The sequence below is a fragment of the Rhinolophus ferrumequinum genome, chromosome 5 (assembly GCF_004115265.2).
Source record: "Rhinolophus ferrumequinum isolate MPI-CBG mRhiFer1 chromosome 5, mRhiFer1_v1.p, whole genome shotgun sequence".
In the NCBI taxonomy this organism is placed as follows: Eukaryota; Metazoa; Chordata; class Mammalia; order Chiroptera; family Rhinolophidae; genus Rhinolophus; species Rhinolophus ferrumequinum.
In genome coordinates, this window is record NC_046288.1 from 30989467 (window position 1) to 31013967 (window position 24501).

Genomic DNA, 24501 nt, shown 5'->3' on the forward strand with positions numbered 1-24501 from the left:
TGGGTTGGGAAGTGTTCCTTCCTCTTCTATTTTCAAGAAATTTGTGTAGGATTTTATTATTGCTTTATTAAATGTTTGAGAGAAATCATCAGTAAAGACTACTAGGCCTGGAAATTCTTTGTCAGGAGGTTGTTAGTTACTAATTAGTATTTAAATTATTATATAGAGTTATTAAATTTTTAAATTTCTTTTTGGGTCACTTTTTGATGATTGTGTTTTTAAATAAATTTGTCGATTGTGCTGTCAAATCTGTTGCATTAAATTTTTTTATATTATTACTTTATTAATATTTAAGCTTTTTATATTATAACTTTATCAACATTTTAATGCTTTTAGTGTCTGTAATGATATCCCCTCTTTGATTCCTTATATTGATATGTGTGTTTACAAGGAAGTTAATTTTGCCTTACTTACAATCTAATAAGTTAGCCTTCCACAGTTTCATGAAGACTTATAGAAGACATGAGACTCCTAGACGGAGACAAAGAAATTTGTTACAGCAAAAGTAGTTGCCAAAAATGACCAATCCAGAAAGAAAATGAAGAGAATAATTCCATTTACAATAGCATTAAAAAGTATAAAATATTTAGAAATAACCCTAAACGAAGAAGGACTTGTACAGTGAAAACTACAAAATGTTGCTGAAGGAAATTAAAGAAGTCACCAATAAATGGAAAGACATCCTGTGTTCATGGACTGGAAGACTTAATATTGCTAAAATGTCAATACTACCCAAAGCAATCTATAGATTTAATCAAGCCCCTATCAAAATCCCAATGGTGTTTTTTGCAAAAATAGAAAAATCCACTCTAAAATTAATATGGAATCTCAAGGGACCCTGAGTAGTCAAAACAACCTTGAAAAAAGAACAAAGTTATAGGTCTCACACTTTCTGATTTTAAAAGTTATTACAAAGCCACCGTTATCAAAAGAGAATGGTTCTGACATAGGCAGTCATTTAGCACAATGAAATAGAAAAAGACAGCTCAGAAATAAACCCTTGCACATATGCTCAAATGATATATGACCAAAAAAAAAGTAAGTGTCAGTGTGTCAGCATCGTTGTTCCAGTTTCCTGAGCTCTATATACCACAGAGTGATGTGGTGGACCACAGATGAAGCCTGCATGTGTAGTGGGTTGGGCCACAGAAGAAGGAACTCGGAGCACATGGAATCCTTCACTGTGATGGCAAGCCTGTAAGGAAGCACTTTCTTTGCACAGAAAGAGACATTACCTCAACTCTCAGAATTATTAGCTTCATGAAGACTCTGGAGAAATTGTTCAGCTAAAAAGAGGTTAAGGTAGTGATAGGAGATGTGCAGTGATTCCTCACAACCTCTAGAACTATTTGGTTGGAATTGGAGAGTGGAATGGAGATTCCACGTGGCTACGTAGTGAAGTCAAATGTACTGTTTGTGACAATTACTGTGATCTAATTCTTTTGGTTCACATTGGTGTGGCATGGAAGCACAGGTTTGAATTAAGACTCTCTGAGAGCATTAGTCCCAGAAATTTCCATATTGTACTCAGAAGGGCTCTTGAAGGTTTGGGGAAGTGTCTCAGTGGCCAAAGACAGAAGGGGAGAAAGACTGAACAGGCAGAGTCACTTGGAACCCATGTCAGCTGAAGCAGTCCTATTTTTCTCAAACACCTTCGAAGTAAGATATTTCATCCAGACTTCATTTGCAGAATGTATTTCGCTGCTTAAAAAAGAAAATGGTTTGACGTTATAATACTAGAATATTGGTGAGGGAATGGATGGAGGAGAAATTTACTGGGCTATGGAAAATAAGACAAATTATACCCCTCAAGAGGAAAGCCAAAATTTTTGAGACTTGGACAGAGTACTTTAATCTCATTAGGTGCTCAATAGTAATGTAATTTATGAGAGAGGAAGAAGTATTATGTCCAGACAAGATAAAGAGAAGAATTTTAAATAAATATTTTTAAAAATTTCTAGTTGTGTGATTTCAGCACCAAGTTAGAAGTTGTGTCTAGACTTTCATTTCTGCATAAGAAGTTAAATTGTAAGCTGGAAATTGGAGAAGACTAAATCAAAGAAACATTCCTGGGGGCGGGGTACGGCAGAGAAAGTTAGCAATATGCCATGTGTACGTGGATTTGTGTACAGTGTTCTATATCCTACCACTGTGCTAGACTGTTGAGAAATCTGCTGTTCTTATCCATGTTCCTCTGTATTTAAAGTATTTTTTCTCCTTCTTGATGCTTTTTAAGAATTTTTCACTTTGTCATTGGTTTTGAGCAATTTGATTATGATATGCTTTGATACAGTTTTCTTCATGTTTCTTGTGCTTGTGGTTCACTGAGTTTTTTAGTTATATAGGTTTATACTTTTCACCAAATTAGGAAACTATTTTACCATTATTTCTTCAAAAAGATTTTTGGTCTTCATCCTCTCTTTTGGGAACTCCAGTTATATTTAGCATTTTGAAGTTGTCACAAGGCTCACTGATGCATTGTTATATTTTTTTCTCTATACATTTCACCTTTGATAGTTTCCATTGTTTTCAAGTTCACTAATCTTTATTTCTGCCACATTATTCTTCCATTATCTCATCCAAAAGAAGGAGCAGCCTTATGCCTATATAGCAGACCTATGCCTATATAGAAAGGTCATATAAGAAAGAAGAGGAATTGAAGATGAGGAGAAATGAATGGATTAGAAATAAGTGCTGCTGGTATAATTGTTATGCATAATTTTTTTAAAAAGGAAGTTGATTCCATACCTCACACTGTACATTGTAATAATTAATTAGAGATTTAAATGTGAAAGTCAAAACTTTAGAAGCTCTAGAATTAATAGGATTATATCTCTAGAATCTTGAAATAGGAGAAGATTGCTTAAACGTTACAGTAAACTCCAACCATAGAAGAAAAAATTGATGAATTTGACTACAATTAAGAAAATCTATATATAAGAGACTTGAAAAGGCAAGTAAAAAGAAAGCCACTGAGAGAAAACTCTTGTCACACATGTAAATGATAATGTATTTATATTAAAAATATAAATAATTACTATATCAATAAAAAACATGAAAAAGAAAAAACTAAAATGGCTAATAAATAGAAAACAGATGCTTCACACATTAGTAGTCAAGAAAATATAAATTAAGACTTCAGTGAATACTATTTGTTGCTCACTAAATTAAGTAAAATTAAAAAGACTGGTAATACAAAATGTGCTAAAGATGTGGCTCAATAACTCTTTTTCACTGCCATTGGGAGTTAAAAAGAAAAAAAAACTGTTACTAACTTTTAAATTTTTAAAAAAAATTTAAATTGTGGTAAAATATACATAAAGTTTATCATCTCAACCATTTTTAAGTGCATAGTTCTGTAGTGTGACGTGAGACATTGTTATATAACCAATCTCTAGAACTCTTTTCATTTTGCAAAACTGGAACTATATATTCATTAAACACCAATTCCCCATTCCTCCTTCTGCCAGCCCCTGGCAACCACTATTCTACTTTCTGTCTCTATGAGTTTGACTTCTTTAAGTACCTGATATAAATGTGGTCATACTTGTACAGTATTTGTATTTTTATGACTGGCTTGTTTCACTTAGTATAACGTCTTCAAGATGCATCCATGTTGTAGCACGTGTCAGAATCTTCTTCCTTTTAAAGGCTGAATAATACTTTACTGTATGTATATACCACATTTTGTTTATCCATTCATCTATTGATGTACGTTTGGGTTGTTTCCACCTTTTAGATATTGTGAATAATGCTTTTATTAATATGGAGTACAAATATCTCTTTGAGACCCAGCTTTTGATTCTTTTGGTTAAAAGCTGGATTTTACGGTAATTCTATTTATAACATTTTAAGGAATCTCCATACTGTTTTTCATAATGGCTGTGTCATTTTACATTTCCACCAATAGAACCCTAAAAGGGTTTCAATTTTTTCATATCCTCACACTTGTGTTTTTGTTCTGTTATGTTTTTTTGATAGTAGCCATCCTAATGGGTGTGAGGTGGTCATTGTGGTTTTTATTTGCGTTTCCCGAATGACAAGTGTTGTTGAAATAGTAGCCAGAATTAAGCTTATGTTTGCTGCTAAAGTTAACTTACAAAAGAAAAAATATATATAAGAAACTAGGATTTATAGTTTCAAAACCAAGTGCAATTGTTTTTGATTATAGGGTCATAATCAAACTTTCATACTTAGTACCTTGGGAAAGTCTCTTCTTCAAACAATTCCTCTCAATAGGTTGAAAAACATTTCATGTTCTCTGTAATGCCTTAGATTCATTAAAATCAACATTAATATATATTGCTCTCAGTTAAACAATTAAAAATGGCAATGTCACTCTTGTCTAGAAGTGATCCAGATTAGCTTTCAGGGGAGTTACAATTCTGTTGGCCAGGGCATCATCCAGAAACCTGGGGAAAATTTCTTATGGTACAACCCAGTTGGCTTTAAATTCCCCATTTGCAATAACAATAAGCAAAATGTTCTTTTTTATTAATTGAAAAGGGTATTTTATTAATTGAAAAGAAAACCAACATGTGCAAGAAAACTTATAGTCACCCAAAACCTGGCAGTGGCCTACAACACACATTCTCTGGTATACTTAAAATCTCTGGGAAAAGTTTAACTACACACACTAAACCTCCGGGTGGGAGTAGCAGTTCTGTCAAAATCTCCTTGGAGGTGACTCTGTTGGAGTTTGTTGGGCATTTCATTCAATTTCTGCTGAGTCTAGGTTCAATTCATTCATTCATTCATTCATTCATTCATTCATTCAACAGATATTTAGTGAGAACTTAGTGTGTGTCACCCATTGGGCGAGGCTCTGGGGATAGTGCCATGGAGGAGACACTGAGATTAGACAGTAGGCAGGCTTGCTGGTGGGGCTACCTTCAAACGACAGAAGGCAGTGGTTTTCCTTTATTTGATGCAGGCTGTTACCTCAAGATGACTTTAATGAGTTACTCAGAAACAGTGGAAGTTTATTTTTTGTTTGAATAGAATGTAAGTTGGGTTGTTCATTGGTAGGAAATATATACTATTTATGTGTGAAACAGAGAAAGGAGGAGCTGGCAAGGCATTAGCATGAGGCAGAGGATAAGGAAGAGCCATGATCAATGCATCTCCCTATGAGACATATTACTTGCAAGAACAAATGATTAAAGAAAGCTTTGAATTGAGGAGGCTATATTTTGAAATGTGGTGGTGAAATGGATTTCTTATAAAATTTAATTAATATTCAAGAAATTACTGAATACCCACTCTTGGCCAAATATTATACTAGGCATAATGGAGGTGCCAAAGAAGTGGATGGAGTATGTGGTACTGGGCCTCATGGATGGCATTCCTTCCTCCATTCAACAGAAAGCACAGAATACTGCCTACTTTGCTAAACTAAGAACTACTTCTGGGCAGGAATCCCTCAATCAGGACAATCACCCCTGGCCTAATCAGACCACAACCACCAGGGACAAACCTATAGCAATACAAACGTAGAATAATTGTCTCCTTGTATTGAGGGAGACTGCATACCGGAGGAATCCAGAAGTGTCTCATCAACTAAAACGAGACATATAAGTTATTATAGGATTGGGGGAAGTGGAATTTGAAAGCAGCAGTATTTTTGTAGGCTCAAAGCGAAAAAGCTGTCTGTAAAGGGGCCAACATCAGGTTGGACAGCCAAGTGGGCCTAGGGGCCTGTTTTCTTGGAATTGATAGTTAAAGTAGATGTGGAATGTGTCCAGAAATCCCTCATCTGAAGCTCTGTACCCTGGTTTGAAATAAAAGCTGCTTCTTTGTGTCAAATTCACTTACATCATCCAGGCAAGAGTAGGATGTTTCATTCTTACTGACAGGATTTTAAACAGAAAATGTTCTGGCAGTCTACGATTTTAGAGAACAAAGATTCCAAGTAAGAAAGCAGTGGTCAAAGAGATTGTGATGATACTTCACAGGCTGCAGCTTGACTTTGGGAGAAATATTGTCTCCTGTAACTTTGTAGCTGATTTTATCTGTGTCTACTATCTGTTAAAAAAAACAACAGGCCTCAAATGGAGTTGCTTATGCTAAGGCCATGTCACCAAACCGAAACTTAATTCCAGTTTCAGCTCTCCCAGAAATGGAATCTGAAACCAGTCAATCAAGAATCACCTAATCAGCACTAGTTAGGTAATACTGCCTAATAGACCCCTGCCATCCTTGTTTCCACTCCGTCCTGCTTATATAATTTTGCACAGCTCCTTTTTGCTACACTGGATGCTGCCTGATTCAAATCAATTTTTGCTCAAATAAACACGTAAAATTTTAAAATACGCCTCACTGGAGTTTAACATACTCCAGTTTAACATACTCCAGTAGAATGAATGACTAGTCTGATTTTTAATTTTTTAAAAGGAGGTGATATTTTGCTTTCTCACTGCAAATTCAGCACACAACAGCAGATTCCTGGGCTGTGTTAACTTGATCATAGACTTGTAAAACGTAGACATTGGTTAATTTTTTTCTTGTAAAAGTGTAAATTATAAGGTAGAGATATATAAATGCTAAGATCCAGGCCTTGTCCAGGCCACGTCCCCCTCCTCCCTCTACACAATCACACCTTTGTTTCTTTCTCCAGCTCCTAAGGTATGCCAAAGTCGCACAAAGGGCTTGAGAAACAAAGAACCAGTAACATCCTTCGGCTAAATCAAATTACAGGTAGCCTGGGAGGGTGCGGGTTGGAGATCTGGCTTGGGAGGAAGGGGGCGTGCTGCTTAAACTGATTAGTTTAGACTTCCCTGTGTCCTCGCTATGGGAGGATCAGCGGATTGTCGAGTGGGGTAGAAGCCATGTGGCCAGGTCACACTGCAAGCCACCAGCCTCCCAGACTGACCTTCCCATTTTGTGCCCAGAGTGTCCCGGAATTCTTTTAGTCCAGCGCCCGGCCCCCCCCCCCGCCCTGCCCGCCAGGCTTAATTCCACGGCCCCGCCTACCGGCCGTGAGCTTGGCTCCTGGCCCCGCCCCGGCAAGACGCCCCGGAACCGCTGCCAGTGGGACTCGTTATCCCGCAGGGCTGGGTGGGGCGGAGCCCGGGCTGCGGCTGTGAGGACCCGAGCGAGCGGAGGTAGATTCTCGGTTTGGAGGCGGGGGCTGCAGCCATGGCAGTGCCAGTCCGCCGCTTCTCGCTGCTCTGCGGCCGCCTGGGCCAAGTGCCGGCGCTGGGCGGGAGCGCGGCGCAGCTCGTGGGGGTGCCAGGAGCGGCCGGGCGCACGTTCCGGGGCTTTCGGAGCAGCGGCGTGAGGTAGTGGCACTCCCGTACGCTCGGTCTTCTCGCGTTTGGGTGCTTCCTGGTGTGAAGCCACTGGCTGTGGGAGGGACTGCGGGGCGCGAGCGCTTGGCGTGAGCCGGGCTTTGGCGCCTGGCTCGGGCCGGCTTCTGCTCGGAACTCTGCCCGGCGGAGCACGCGGGCGGGCCGAGTCGGCATCGGTCCCGCGAGTTGGACGTGCTCAGCCCTGGGCGCCGGCACCAGCACGTACGTTCCTCTTAGCAGCAGGTGCAGTTGAGCGTTTTAGGAAGACATTTGAGGCCCTCACGAAAGGTATCATAAATACTCACGATCTGCTTGTTCAAACATTTGTTTTTGTTTGGGTTCGTGTTTCGTAAACAAAGGAGTGGACGTTATCCAGATGGTTTACTAGCTTTTGAGTTTTTGAATTCCTTTGTTGGTGGTAATATTGAGGTCTTTCTCAGCTCTAAAATTCTTATTGATTTCACAAACTCCGACGTTAATCTTGATGTCTCATCCTTTTTCTATACGGCTCTTCCGGAACCTCTTCAACCTAAGATTGAAGTGATCAGGCTTAACATTACTTGCATCTCTTTGGACATTGTTGCTGGCTGGTACATTGCAAACAGAATAGTACTGTTTTAACTCTTCTGCACAGGGGTGCCCAGGAACACTTCATTTACTTGTAGTTGCAAACTCAGACCTACGAAGCTAAAAATATATCCGCTTCACCCAGAGCCAGTGAGTTCAAAAGAGGTTTTGTTTTCAGGCTGTCAGGGCTACCATTGATGCGCTTTTACATGGCCAGGGATGGTGTCTCAACTCTTCTTTGAATCCCCAGTGACCAACACAATACCTGCTAGAAAGTAATGATCAATAATGTGGGAGCATAGTTACTGCTTATTTAATTTAAATTGATGAACTCTCCATTGTATGCATTTGGACGTTAGTCTTGAGTAACTGAAATAACACTATTTCCTATAATTTGGGCGTAGTTTAGTTTGCGCCTAGTTTCCATGACTAGGTCTTTCACAATGATACGTGAGAAAATAGTGGTTCAGAGTTCTGGTTGTGTTAGTTCTCTTGATGTCTTAGAGATTTTGCCAGTTGGTTTGGAATTACCAACTCTACTAGGAGAAGATTTCCTCTATCTACATAGGAAAAGGACATTCTGTAGAATTCTATTTGTCTTACAAAATTGAAGGAATGATCTACTCGTCATTTTATCTATTTATTTAAATAAATTTAAAAAATTAATTGTTTTAGGTCTTTCCAAGGTGAAGATAACCTTTTCAAATTGTACAGGTTGATTAATTGCCCTTCGTCAGCTTGATCTAAATAACCTCATCACCCCATCCTCTCCATGTGTGTTGAATGGGAGTCACAACAGGTACAACCCAAACTGTTGGTTGTAGCCACTTGATTCCTGCCTATGTGCTCTTCCACACACGGATAATTCAGATCTTTTACAATGATATTTAATGGCATCTTTATACTTTAAAATAGTTGACTGCAATCATTTTTGGAAAGCTCTTTTAATATAGCTAAGAAGTATTACTTTTGATCCAGCTGCTTTCAGCCCTATTTGATGCAAATTACAACTGTATAAAAATAAACAATATTTTTGATAGTTTTTTTTTAAGGCAGCACTGATTAATGCGGCCGACCAGCAGCCACGAATCAACGCGGATCCTGAAAGGGGGAGTGGGAATGAAAAGACACTCACAATGATGATGATGCGGCCGGTCTCCAGTGATACTGAAGCACCTCTTTATTGAAAACTTCCACTTATATACCCTATGCATACGTGCAGCATCTATAGTTCAATGCTTACAGGAATGCGTGACATCACAAACAGTTAATCTTTACCCCAAATACAAAGTAAAATCTTCAAGCAAGCCCGAAACCCACTATCTTAAGGCAGAAGCTATCCATTATTCTGATAACCATCAGTGGTCAGCGACTGAGAGACTGACCATCCTCCCTGCATGCCTAGGCGGCTAGCACATAGCCCCCAGGTCCAGGCAGAAACAATGCCTCAGGAGCAGAAACAGATTAATTATAAACAGAGCTTGGCCGAACCAGTCTCCAAGGCTCCAAAGAGCTCAGGCCTTTGCGGCTCCCCACAGATTAAGTTAGGATAGGGTGGTGTTCTTGATATTGGCACTGAATACCATATATAAAGGTGAGGTTGGCTGTAAGGTTGAGAAACACCTGTGGACTGGCGGGTCTCGGGTGGGGAGGAATTCGGACAGTGTGTTGATGCTTATTGGTGTCTCTTTTCTCTTCTAGGACCAGCAGAGAGAAGAGATTCCATCTTCCAGAGGTTGCCACTGTCTGCCTCCCCACTTGTCCCCACCCTCAGTCATCATTTTTTAAATGTATAGTGACACATTAGTTGTCTAGTTCTTCATAGTAAATGTGGTTTAAATCTGACATCCTTCCAGTTGACTTAAAATTTGAACCTTAGTGTTATTCTTAACTGAAAATTGTCTTTGAGTTTGATAAACTCTTCCCCCAAAGATACTGTTTTAAATTAACAAGTTTATTGCCAGTATCTGAGCTATATAGAGCCTTAAATGACAAAGTATATTTGATTATTTTTTCATATTTTTGACTATATATTTATTATAATGGAACATATAAATACTTTTTTAGTGGAGTTTTTTTGTTTTTTGTTTTTTGTTTTTAACAAGTAGAATTTCAAATAATGTTTGATGGAATTTGAAAGTTACAAAATCTTCACGTGTCATTTAACATTTTTCTCTCAATGGTTTTTCCTTGAAGATTTGCCATGAGTTTTTTTTTTCTTCTTTACTCATAATAAATGTGATCTTATTAATTGTAAGAAAATGTATTTGGTGTCAAAGAAATAAATAAGCTCTTCTATTTGTTGCAGCTTATTGTTTCTTGAAATGAATGACCTAAACAGCCAAAAAGTTAAAAGTTAAAAATTCTTGGTGATTAATTTTTTCCCATTTTGCTTTGCTGTGTGAGAAGTTTACAAATCAAAATGTCCTTGGGTTTCAAACATCATATGAGTCCTTGGCCCAGTGCTTTTCAGTTTATGGAGCCAGGCAGCAATCTCTCCCATTTGGAGGGGAGGTCATAGACCTTACATTAATGTCACGCTTCAAGCAGATTTGCAGGTGTCCTACAACAGGGACTTCCTCCAACCCTGCTTTATTTTAGATCATTCTACCTGAACTAATTTGCAGTAACTAAACGGATATCCCAAGTGTTTGTTCCATGTTTACCCTGTTGCTCAGTGATTCCTAAAAATCGTGAATTTGGCTGATCCTTTCTTTTTCTACCTCCTTCTATAATTCCTTTGAGCATGTGTAATATTTTGGGTACTGCCCTACAGCTGTTTATGGAAGCCTCACCTTTCTGTATGTCTCACTGCCAATGCTTTGTAATTTTTGCATCTTGGCTGGCATTTTTTTTATAAAAAATCTACATTTTTGGAGCTAGTAAAAGACACCGGCTTATGTTATTTAAATATTCATGTCTTATAGAGTGGGTGGTTGAATTTAATAATTAAAAACAAATTTTATCAGTAAGGTTGTTCATTTTTCTTCAGGTTCTCCCTTCTAGTACTTACTATTTTCTATCTCTGTAGTTGAATTACTTCATTAAAGACCCTTTTATCGCGTGAGGCTTGAAGGACCCAGACTTCAATTAGGATCAACTAAAGCTGATTTTCTACAGACTGATTTCAGCCAAGATACAGTTAGTCCCAATGATTAACAAAGGCAGTCTCTCAAAATGATATTTCACTTTATTGATAAATGTGGTAGGGAGTGTGGTTTTCCCATCTTAATGCCTTACCTATTCTAATGAAAATGAGATATGATAGCTATCTCGCTACAATTTTGATTTCTAAGTGGTTCTTATGTCATTTTAAATTTAGAACTTAAATGTTTCACCATTTAGTGACATATATCTTAGTTTTATGTCTGTGCCCCAGCTAGTCAGAGATAATATGCTCTAATATATTGTTTCCAAAATCAAGTTTTCTGATTACAGTGGATCAGCATATGAAAAATGGAGACTAATATTAATCTCAGATTTTGTCAGTCATAGTTTTAGTAATAATTTAGCAATTTCTTTAAAGACTCGATCTTTGTTTTTCAAATGCTTTGAAGTTATGTTATCTCTTCATGTTAGTACCTTGATAGTATGATAAAAACAACAGGGAAAAAAAGCACCGGTGATCTTCCATGCTCACATCCTCTTGTGCAATTCCATGGAGCTCAGTGAAGAGTTTTAAATAGTTTGGCTTATAGATGATTAATTTGTGTGAGGAGGTTTAAAGAGATAGGAGTTTGGACGAAAGTTGAACTGTGAATGGGATAAATTAATGTTAGTAATAAATGAGATTTTCTATTAAGTGCAATTTGCTTCAGAAAAAAACATACCTAAAAGGTATAAAACTTTGTAGTCATAACAGAACTTAATCCAAATCTGAATTAGTTTCACAGAACTCAGGGTTGTATATTATTCTAAAAGGCTTATCCAGCTGCTCCACTTAACCTTACATCATAAGCATTTTCTGTGCTGCCATTGTTTTGTTAATATTTTGTTGGCTGCATCATATTATATTAGGTCAATTGACCATAATTTAACCTAATCATCTTGCTGTTGTTCAATGTTTAATCCTGGGAACATATGAAATAATTTACTTTAAGATTCAAGTCATGTTCTCGTCAGCATCATACCAACCAAGTTTTTTCACTCAATATTCTGAACTCTATCTAGGTGTAATTAATATTATTAAAGAGTGTGCCTAGAACTAAAAGACTATCCAAAGATTCATAATTCTATAGTGAGGGCATATATATATAGTTTAAAATAGATGATGGACTTCCTTCCCCTTTTGGCTATTTATGATTGATTTTGCCTTTAAGTAATTCAGTTGTGTTGTTGAAAAAATAAATTCTGAATAATATTTAATGAACCCTTAACTCTGTTAAGCACTTTGCTGACATATTTCTTATATAGTATATCTATTAAACCTCGCGGCAACTAAAGGAAGTAAACACTACCCTATTTCCCCGAAAATATTAGAGCTGATTGTCCGGCTAGGTCTTATTTTCAAGGAAACACGGTATTACTATTACCATTCAATAGATTGGGAAATAGAAGCTTAGAGAAATTAAATAATTTGTGCAAGTTAACACAGTAAATAACTAGTGAAGATAGGGTTTGAACCTACATGATCTACGCAGTGCTTTGCTCTACAAGAAATTTATAATTGTTGATATATCTCACTATTGTTTTTCCTCTTTTTGAAAACATTTATTAAATTTCATAAAGCTTTTGTGAATCAAGAAATTTTTCATATAAATCTTAATTTTTCATGTAAATCTAATTTTTCGTATAAATCTTAAAAATTATATTATCAAATTCCCTCAATACAGGGTATTTCTGAATCTGCGACTTCATGCATAGAATTTAGGGGATCCTTAAACTTAGATGGGAGGTCACTAATCTGTAATAAATCTAGTGTTTTCTCTAATTGTGAATTTTGGCAACAAACCACAGTAATATTAGCAGTATGTATGATGTTGCCGGTAAAAATCACAGATAATTTTAATATCACAGAGTTGATGCAGAGATCTCAAAACATCATATCCATGCTTCACTATTTTGCCTGTAGGTTTTGTTATTTAATGCTTTTTTTTTTTAAAAAAAGTGTTAACAATATTTCAGTAAAACTGGTTTCCTTGTAAACCTGTGTAGTTTATATTAAACATTTAAAAAGATAGTTCTGAGAAGGTGTCTATAGGATTCAACAGTCGATCCAAAGGTTCTCAAGGTATAAAGCATCTAAGATGCTGAAAAAGCATGAATGTTGTTTAGGTAGCTACTGATACTCTAATTTACAAGTTAGGGCCCTGAAAGAGTTAAGTTACAAAATTGAATAACAGAACAAATCATACATAATGAGAACTTGCTTTACTTTTTATTGATTTACAAAAGTATAATTTCTGATAAAATTACTTCAAGGTGTAAGTAAAGTATTTAGGATGTGAAATGAAATGTTTCTCAAAGGCCAGAAACTTAACATTCCTAACTATTCATTTTTTAAAAAGCATTCATTTACTTTGAGGAAAGGCTCCCTAGTACTAGTGATTGGCTAGTACATATGTAATTTTGCTCTGGTTCCCCTGGGTTTCATTTCTGTTGTATTGTTCAAACTCAAAATCTCTAAGTTATGCCCTAAGGTACAAAGTAATTAAATTATATTAGTTCCTGAAGAGAAATTTGAATTGTTGATGATCGTATGAGGCTTTTTCATAAAATATTTCATTGCAGTTCTAAAGTTGTGGTTGAAAATGAGATTGTAACCGATGCAGAAGCAATATGCCAAGTATGCAAATGAAATACACTGTTAATCTTGGGTAGATATTATTTGTTATTTTACACTTTTATGAAGGAGTATTTTGATACACAAGAAAAGTAGTGATTTCTTTTTACTACTTTCCTTTAGTTAAGTAAATACTTCATTTAGTTCTAGTAGCCATAGATTAGTATGGTTACAGTTTATTTTTTTGGGAAGTACAGGTAAATAAACAAGCTCAGAGAAACAATACTAAATGCTGTTGGCTTTCTGGTCCCATATTGTTCCAGGTTATCTGAATATTTCACCCTTTGTTACTTAACAAAGACTAGGCGAGAGAGCCATTGTTGCAAATCAGCCAATCAACTCTTAGCCAAATACTTTTATGTAAGGTCAACAGAGAACATTTCCATTATATGGATGAGGAAATGGCATGCCTTTGGGCGCTGTTAAGGGACTTGTCCAGCTTCAGTTGCTAGTGGTGACTCAGGGCTGACACTCAGGACTTCTGGCCTGGGGTGAACAATTTGTACTGTATTGTTCTGCTCTGTTACTTATCCCCCTCCACCCATTATTTATTGCTTTCTAAGGAAGCCACATTTAGTGCTAGCTCAGCAATGGTGTGAGAAGTACTGAAAAGGAGTGCTTGTCCTGCCTTCTTTGGGGGTCATTTAGAGCATTTCTACCTTTTCAGAAAATGTCTCCTGAGCTAGTGTGTAGTGTGATAGATATCTAAGGGGTCATATTGACTGCCCTTTTGATGTGTATTAATGGCAGTGTGCTATATAAGTTTTTGACCAAGCCAGCACATTTTTTTTTACTTCTGACCAAGCCAGAGTAAAAAGAGACATTAAAGTAATGAAAATGACATATTTAGAATATTTATTGACTAACATATATTAGTGGACCTATAAGAATTCTATTCAAAACTATTTTCCAAATTAACATTTTAAAAGGTAATTTATGTCCTTACATTTTAAAACAATTTAAAACTTTTGTCTTAATTTTATATATTTAATTTTTTAATTACGTGAATATTAAATTTTAACACACTGAATTCTTGATACACATTTACATACCTGAATAAGTTTCTTAGTCATATCTTGCTGTGTGTGGTGTGGGACTTGGTGAGCACCGTGTTCTTTAGCAGTGAGGCTAAAGAAAGTTCATGCAGGGGCTTGAAGCCACAGGAAATTTGGATTTTAGTTAAAACTCCCTTTTCTCAGTTTTTCAGGTCAACATTTTGAAGTCATATTTGACTTCTGTTCTTTTTCTCACACCTTGCACTCAATCTCAGTAAATTCCAGTGGCTCCACTTCAAAATAGATTCAGAATGAGACTAATTCTCCACTGCTACCCCCTTCCCCAAGCCACCATCATCTCTTGCTTGAAGAACCCTATGTGATCTGAGGTCTCTCTACTTTTCCCTCATGTCTGTCCTCACTTGTTCTTTCCAAGGTAGCCACTGGCTTCCTTGCTTCATCAAACATGCTAGGCGTGCTCTTGCCTGAAGAGCATGTACTTGGCCTAGAATTCCTTTCTCCAGATAGATCACATATTTCCTCATTTCCTCCCTTTATAACTTAAATGTCACCTGATTAATCAGAGAAGTCACACTGACCCACCTATATAAAATGGCAACTCTGGCCTCCAGATACGCTCTTTCCCTCCATTTTCCACATGATATGTTAAATATTAGGTCAGTGCAAAAGTAATTGCGGTTTAAAAGGTTGAAAATAATTGCAAAAACCACAATTACGTTTGCACCAACTTAAGAGTTGCTTTAAAAAAAATTGCTTATGTCTTCTTCAACTAAAAAAGTACAATATGAAAATGGATAATTTGTTTTGTGCACTATTATTTATGTTTCTGGTGCCTAGAATAGTGCCTGGCACATAGAAGGTAAACCATGTATTAAAACAATGGACATGTAGTGAGGAGTTTTACCAAGGAACTGATATGATTGTATTTGGAAAAATCACTGGCTGCAGTGGAAAATGAATTGGCCAGAGATCAAGACTTGAGCCAGGGAGAACTCTTAGGAGCTGTAGGCTTCTGTGGCAATACATTTGAATTCTTGCTGATATTTAACATTTTTCAAAAATGTGCGTGTAAAAATCTCATTTGTTTATTCACTAAGGACTGTGAGCTAGATATTACCAGTTCTTCCAGCATATGGACTGATACAGGCATCCTTCCATCAGGCCTCCACTAGTTCCAGGTTGCTTCATTTATCCTTATGTTGATTCCATTGCATTGATTCCCTTAGTCACTGCACAGCCAGGCTTGAGGCCTGCAGTGACTAAGGGAATCAATGCAGTGGGCCAGCTGCTCCTGAAAATACTCGAAGTCCCTATTCATAATTGGGTGGCTGTCTTATGGGTGTTTACCCATAAACACCAGCCAAGCCAGGCTATCTCATGACAGCTATAATTAGCAAGCTTACTTAGCGTTTTAGTGCTGTAATGTAAAGTAAGCCCTATCATCTTCTCAGACCCCAACATGCAGGGCACAGTAAAGTTAAATCTGTATATTGTCTCCTTGGAAGCCAGGAATCAGTTTATGCCATTGTCATCTCTGACATTCTCAGGGTCACGCAGCTTTGTACCGTGTTTCCCCAAAAGTAAGACCTAGCTGGACAATCAGCTCTAATGTGTCTTTTGGAGCAAAAGTTAATATAAGACCCGGTCTTTATAATATATATATAATATAATGTAATTAATACCGGGTCTTATATTAATTTTTGCTCCAAAAGACACATTAGAGCTGATTGTCCAGCTAGGGCTTATTTTCAGGAAAACAGGGGAGTGCCTAGGCCATAATTATTCTGGGTTGTGTTCATTGATTGCCAGTTTCGCAGTAGCCTATGAACAAATTATTGGATTTAACAGAGAATCAACTAATAAAACATGTCAGCAGCAGCATTGCCATTCATATGCTATAAAATATTACATGGAGTCCAGGTGGTTTTGTACTTTAAAATATAAATGTATATTCTTTACTGTGAGTGAATTCTAGCACATTAACAGATAAACCTGCTTCTATAATAGAATATTTTAGAATACTGATGAATGCTGCTGACACAATTTATGGGAAGTATTTATTTTTTTTACTACCTTTTAGAAATGAGTCATGTTGGAATTAGTTGCTGTCTCTGCAACTCTTAGTATTTGCTAATATAGGAGGTTCTTATTCTCTTAGTATTAAAAGGCTACTTGAATTAATTAATAAAAAATGAGCAACAGAAATTCCTAGTAAATACTGAAAAAGTTTGTTACTTAATCTTTAAAAATAAAATTTAAGCTCAAAAGTAAGTGTATTTTATTAACTTGATTTAATCTATCATTGTAATTATGCATGAATTATTAGAATGTGCAAAGACACAAGCTCCAAAAACTCACTCAAGAAAAAATAGATAATCTGAATAGCTCTTTGTATTAAAGAATTTAAATTCATAATTTTAAACCTTCCTGTGAACAAAGCTCTAGTACCAGAGGGCTTCACAGGTGAATTCTACCAAACATTTAAGGAATAAATAATACCAATTCTATAGAAACTCTTCTGCATATTTGAAGAGAGTGGAATACTTCTTAAATCATTGTATGAGGGCATCATCACCCTGATACAAAACCACACAATGACATTACAAGAAATGAAGACTACTGACAAATACCTCTCAAATACCTCTCAAATACATCAATGCAAAAAAATTAAAATTTTAGGTGAAATCCACAATATCCAGGTTTTTACAATTTTGATGTAAACAGTATTCTAAGAAATGATTCTGAAATGTGGCCTACGGATACATACATCAAAGTTGCCTGGGAAGCTTTTTGAACTTGTAGGTTCTCAGACACACCCATATAGGTACGTCATGACCAAGTGAGGGAATGGAAGGTTGGTTTAACATTTGAAAATCAATCAATATAGTTTATTATATTATCAGACAAACCAAAAATACCATGTGATCATCTCAATAAATACAGAAAAAGCACTTGATGGTATCCTGATACTAAGTCTCATCAAACTAGGAATAGAACTAAATCATGGAACTAAATGTATAACCTGAACTCCTAAAACTTCTAAAAGAAAACACTGGAGAAAACCTTGGTGACCCTGAGTTAGGCAAAGATTTCTTACATCTAACACCAAAGACATAATCCATAAAAGGAAAAGAGATTGAAATACATCAAAATTCAGAACTGATCTTCTAAAAAAACACTTAAGGGAATGAAAAGGCAAAACAGACTGGGAGAAAATATTTCAAATCACATATCCGATAAAGGACTTGAATCTAGGATATATGAAGAACTTTCAAAATTTCAATAATAAGGAAACAACTATTAAACAACAGGCAAAATATTAAATTACACAATCATGCAAGAAGACAGATGGTAAATAAGCACATGAAAAGATGCTGAACATCATTATTCATTATGGGAATACAAATTAAAAGCACATGTGAGATACCACCATATAGGCATTAGTATGTCTAAAATTTAAAAGACTGACCAAATCAAATGATGACAAGTGTGTGGAGCAACTGGAACGCCCATGTACTGCTGGTAGAAATGTAAAATTGTACAACCCGTTTGGAAAACAAGATGACAGTTACTTACAATTTAAACATATGCCTACCATATGATTCAGCTATTCAACTCCCAGGTATTTGCTCAAGAGAAATGAAAGCATATGTGTATACAGTGACTTGTACACGAATATTTATAGCAGCTTTATTGGTCATGACTAAAAACTGGAAATAACCCAAAAATCCATCAATGATTGAATGGATAAACAAATTTTGATAATCCATACAATGGAAAAATATTCAGCAATAAAATAAACTATTGATACATGCAACAACATTAATCTTAATTATGCAGAGTGAAAGCTGGATAAAACGGAATATGGAGTGCGTGATTTCATTTTTATAAAATTCATGGTAACACGAACTAATACAGTGACAGAAAGCAGATCAATGGTTGCCTGGGGATGGAGGGGGTGCATGGCAGGGACATGGGGAGTGGTGAGATTACAAAGGGGTACCAGGAAACTTGGGGGTGATGGCTATGTTAATTTCCTTGATTATGGTGATGGTTTCCAATATACATACATTAAAACGTGATGGTTTCCAATATACATACATTAAGACGTCAACTTGTACACTTTGAATACGTGCAGTTTTATTATATATCAATTATATTTCAATAAAGCTATTACAAGATTAGGACAGTGGAGTAAGAGTGATACATTGAATTTACCGTGTTCTTCCAGGTCTTGAAAGCTATTAAATTTTTAGTGAAAAGTCGACAAAATTAGAAGCAAAAGTAGAGTTTACTTGTAATTATCTAGCAGTAATTATATTGTCTGACCAGTTTATTTGCTCAGTTAATTGTTTACCCAGGGTTATGGCTGTTATTAAAATATATTTTTGCATTGAATTGAAGAAGTGGTTTCAAACAACATGGTCGCGTACAAGAATATTTGTGTGAACTTGACAGATGTGCATATTCCCAGGCTTCACGCACTAGGGATTCTGAATCGGGGGTGTGGTCGTGGGGTCTGGAAATCTGCAAGTTCAGCAAGCTTCCCAGGCAATTTTGATGTATGGATCCATAGGCCACATTTTGGAATTGCTTCTTAGCAGAACATTGTTTACATCAAAATTGTAAAAACCTGGATGAACACTAGGAACTACTGGGTCCAGAATGAAATAGCATATTGTTAATCTGGTTCTCTCTCTCTCTCTCTATATATATATGGGTGTGTGTGTGTGTGTGTGTGTATGTGTGTGTTTTAGCTATATCTATAGATATAGATAACCAACTTACTAGAGAGGGCAGCTGACTTATTTGGAAGGGGCAACAACTTTGCATTTTGTGTGTTGGCTGATATTCATGATGCTTACCCTCATTAGAAAATAAAAAGTGTACAAATACTAGAAAGAATTAAAGTAATACAAGATTTTCCTTTCCTTCTTCTTTCTCCTCCTCCTCCTCCTTTTCCTCCTCTTCACAATAATCATTGACCTGCATTTGGCATTTTGTGTAATAATCATGTGCTACAGATCATGCTTTCATTCGGCCTTTTAATAGTGAAAGGACAGGGGCAGCAGGAAGAAGGAACCATTTTATACTTTATTAGGTACCTTTAAGAAATAAACACACAGAGTAACATAATTCACCACTCTTTAAGTTTGATATCATGGATAGCATGATGCAAGTCCCATAATACATTTCTTTGTGCCTTTCCAGAGATAGACTTATGTCATCTATCAAAGTATAGCATTTCTTACCTTCTTCAGTATAATACTTATGTAAACTGCCAGGAAGTAATGTTTTTCCGCTAGAGCCATGGAGTGGGGAGCAACTGAGCCATTTATTTACTGACCTAGTCCCTACAGTAATCATTGACAAGCATGGCAAGACTTGTCCTAGGGCTGTGGAATAAAATTTTCCCTTGAGTAAGTTAAAAGAGTTGTGTAGTAAAGAGCTCATGACTTCACGGTCTTGTGCAGGGTGCAGGAACTGAGAATGAATAGACTTGCCTTAGAGTCGCAAGACTGGGTCCACGTCTATACAGCATGGTGCAGGGCTTTGGAGATGGGTGACAGTTTTAACTAGACTGCTTATTTATCTTCTGAAAAAATAGTGGAGAGCCTTTAATAGAGCCAGTTTTATAGTCCACATCTTGAGTATGTGGTTTGATAATTTAAAAAAAATATGAAAATTATACAGAAACGTATACTATAGATAGATCATAATATAGATCTAAAAAGCAGAGTTGGAATCTCACAAACTTATAAATATTATTTATCAACCTGAAGAATGGGTGTCAAATATACTTGAAAAAAATTCAAATTTTGGTTCCTCAGTTAGAGAATCATAGATGTTTTATTTACTCTTGTATCTTAAACTTATGTGGTTGAATGTCCTTAATGTCTTTTTAGTGCTACATTTATTCTTTTGTTTTTCATAGACATGATGCCATTATTATCTCAGGAACTGAAATGGCCAAACAAATCCAGGAAGAAATACAGCGAGATGTGGCATCATGGATTTCCCTTGGGAACAGAAGACCTCACCTCAGTATCATTTTAGTGGGTGATAACCCAGCAAGCCACACATATGTCAGGAAGAAGATCACAGCTGCCTCTGCTGTAGGTAGGGACGGTTTAGTTGTACTTGTTACTAAATAATGTTTTCAGCTTTTACTTCAAAGTGAAATAATTATGAATGATAGTTGTCAAATGAGTGCTATTTGAATAACATGTATTGTTCTTAAGGATTATTTAGTTACCAAAGTTTATATTCATTTCTTACTAACTTTCTTTAAATTCCTTATCGAATCAATTCAGTGTGATTTTAGATCCTATGGTAAGACGTGAGAGGAAAACTTTACATTTAAAGGGCCCATTTTTATTACATTTGCTTTAATCAGATAACAGACCTGGCCAGTTCACTCCATCAAACTTGGCCTGATATTGGTGGTGATGCTATTTGTGTTTCTACTGTATTTAAATTCACTAATAGAAGCTTATCACAAGTAAGTGCAATTTGCCACATGGGATACTGGGCCAAAGAATGAATTTGACTCATGAGAAAACATCTGTACTATTTGGTGGTGCTCTGAAAATCGTTTTTGTAGAAGGGCCTTTCCTTCCAGTGGGGCAGGAGCAGAGGAAACCAGTTACACACTGTGTAAGACTGCCATCAATGAAAAAAACTCATCTTTGTTCGTCAAGTAATTTTCTATGCTTATTTTCTTCCAGGTATCTGCAGTGAGATCATTCTAAAACCTAAGGATGTTTCTCAGGAAGAACTTTTGGATATAACTGATCAGTTAAACATGGACCCAAGAGTCAGTGGTATATTAGTTCAGTTGCCACTGCCAGGTATTTAATGCTCTTCTATATGTCTGGTTTGGTTAGAAGAAAGGGCATCTTTCAGCATTATGTCATGACACTGCAAGTAATTTACACAACCTGCTCAGAAAGGGACTCAGAAAGGGACTATACTATCATGAAATAGGCGACAATTTCTGAATGACATGCTCACAATGATTGAAATTGTGAAAGAAAAACATAGGCACTGACAGTACATGCAGTCCTTGCTTTGCGCAATTGTGCAAGACCATGAATAACTGTATAAGCTTAAACCGGGCAAAGCGATCTTAATAATCAAGGGCAAATATAACAATTGTTCTGTGACCTTTAAAATGTTTTCTCAAAACATTATAACTCCTCACTGCAGTTTATAAATGAATAGGGAAATGAAAAAATAGTAAACCTAATATTTGTTCAGTGCATTATATTTTAAAACATCAGAAACATTGAGAAGTAGAGTTTTCTTTCTTTGCAAAAAACTTGTCTAGAGGAGTTTGAACTGTGCTTGCCTTTTTCTCATCACATAATTTATAATATGGAGAAAGTATCTTTTCTATGCTTTGGTGACTTGAACTGTCACATTTCTTTCTAATTTCGGATCAACTTCTATTTTGTCTTTTGTATTTTCAAAGTTGTGAAATATCTCTGAATTTCTTTAATGTGAAGTTTTATGCTGGTCACTTTCTCTGGGACTTTGTCATTTTTTTGTCCTAATAGCTTTCCTCATTGATGTCGATAAGTTTGCCTTCTCTAAATTCCTGTGGCTGCGTAGGTATGTAACTCCAAAGGATGCAGTGTCAACATTCCAGGGTAACCTATCTCTTGTACAACCCATTTATATTCAATTAGAATCCTATTGAAGTGACTTAATTAGTTTTTTACATTCATATGTCTTACCTTCACTTCATGCTGACCTAGGTCTCTCCTATCTTTTCTTGGCTGTCGCCATTTTTTCATCATATCCAATTTAAGTTCTAGCATCAGCACATTTTGTTTCTTTGCTGCACTTTCATCTTTATAGGCTAATTCCATCTGTCTGTTATCCACTTTTGCAAAATGTCATGTGAATTTATCACTGGGAGAGAAGGAGGCAAAAACGCTTTGCCGTCTGGTGTGAACTGAATAACCAGTGTGGTGACCAATCATCACTAATGGACTTTGAAAGTAGTGACATGCTGGTCACTGCTCATGATGCTACATCTGTTATTTACATAGTGAGTTGTGGACCAAAGAGCCAGCAGATCTTATGTAATTACTCACAGTTAATATACCACGATAACTGACATTTGAACTGCGTTGTTGGAAGACTGGTGTTATTTAACTAATTGTGGCTCTGAAATTTGCACATTTTCAACTGAGCAAAGCATGGACTACTAGTTTAGTATAGGCTACAGTAGTTTTGTGCAGTTTTGAGTGCGTCTGTGAGTTTTGACTTTGCATGGGATTTTATATGATATTAACATTTTAATTTATCCAACAATATAACTTAGTATCTTAGAATATGTTATTAGTTGGTGCAAAAGAAATTGTGGTTTTTGCAATTATTTTTAACCTTTTAAACCACAATTACTTTTGCACCAACTTAAGATTACTTTTGTACTGATTAAATTATACCAAATACATTTCTAATTTTAATTCCCATATGGCTGCATTTTTAAAAAAATCATAAAGTTGGAAAGGATCTTAGAAGTTATCAAGGTTTCTGCTTCTGATAGATAATACTGTAGATTCACCATGTTAAAATTATTATACTGGTTTATCACTTATTTTTAGAACTAGAAAGGAAATTGAAATTCAGTACATACAACACCTTCATTTCATATCATAGGAAACTGAGGTCTAGAAAATATAAGGGATTTATTAACATCACAAAGCTGTCCAAAAAATCGTGACAGTGGGTTTAAACCCAGTTTGGCTCATGTGGAAAAAGAAAAGCAACAAACTCCTTTTTGTGCTGTATTTGCCAAGCAATCTACTTATAGTTTGCAGTTTTTGAAATATCCCCCATCTGTATTTGTACTATATTCAAATAGTTATATAAAGTGTCACAAATTTTCAAATAACCACATTAGATTTAGTTTGTCTTAAAACATTAAATTTGTATCTGTAGACATTTTACTGCTTTGAGGGCATCGCTCCTTATTTGGTGAAGCAATTAGCCACTAGATGGCACTGGTGATCTATCTGAACTGAAATAAATTGGCGTGAGTCCTGAGTTCATTTTAAAGGATGAGAAGCGTGGAGCCCAAGGGACCAGATTGATAACAAATATCTGGGTGCTCTGAAAAGTGGCAATTTTCAATCTAGCTGAAAAGCCAGTAATATACAAAATAATAGTGGCTCACATTTATTACATTAAGCATTTGTGTCTCAGGCACTTTACATTTATTAACTATTAAATCCTCACAATAATCTTGTGTGTGAGGTTGGAGCTATTATTGTGCACATTTTACTGATGAGGGATTTGAGGCACAGAGAGGTTGTGTAACTTCCCCCAAGATCACAGAGCTGCTAAGGAATTGCACTGGGATGTGAATCCTTATAGGCTGGTTACTCATGGCATTCCTTCTGACCGTTAGCACCCTCACCAGTTGTCTCTATGTTGGCTGGTGAATAACGTGTGCTTGTTATGTGGAAGGTGTTTCTTCATATGGATTACTCCGTTGAATCTTCAGCTTTATGGGTAGGAATTATCGTCTTCATTTTACAGATGAGAAGACTGAAACACACAGGTTAAATGAATTGTCCAGTATTACTTACTAGTAAATGGTAGAGGCAGGATTCAAATCCAGGCAGTCCAATTCCAGAGCCTGCCTTCTAAACCTTTATTAACCTATGTTATGTTAAACTTTAACCTTCTTAACCATTAGATTACGGTTAATTTATACGTTAACCTTCTTAACCAACTTTATACTGCCTCTGTGAACATTACAAGCACAATTTTTCAAACATTTACATACATACAAGTTGTTAGTGCTTGTAACTACCATCTCAACGAGAATTAC

At 36.2% G+C, this 24501-nt stretch overlaps 1 protein-coding gene across 5 annotated transcripts in view; it reads left to right on the forward strand.

Moving 5' to 3' along the window:
* The first annotated feature begins 7011 nt into the window (after positions 1-7011).
* MTHFD2L (methylenetetrahydrofolate dehydrogenase (NADP+ dependent) 2 like) overlaps positions 7012-24501 on the forward strand; it is a 96547-nt gene continuing 79057 nt past the window's right edge. For 2 of the 5 annotated variants that reach the window (XM_033105290.1, XM_033105291.1), the window contains exons 1-3: positions 7012-7280; positions 20590-20774; positions 21383-21505. In XM_033105290.1, coding sequence (XP_032961181.1) covers positions 7138-7280; positions 20590-20774; positions 21383-21505 — 451 coding nt within the window. In that variant the 5' untranslated portion in view covers positions 7012-7137. Of the gene's footprint in view, positions 7281-7318; positions 7578-9557; positions 12094-20589; positions 20775-21382; positions 21506-24501 lie in introns of those variants that run through there. The other 3 variants (XM_033105293.1, XM_033105292.1, XM_033105295.1) reach the window with 3 other exon arrangements.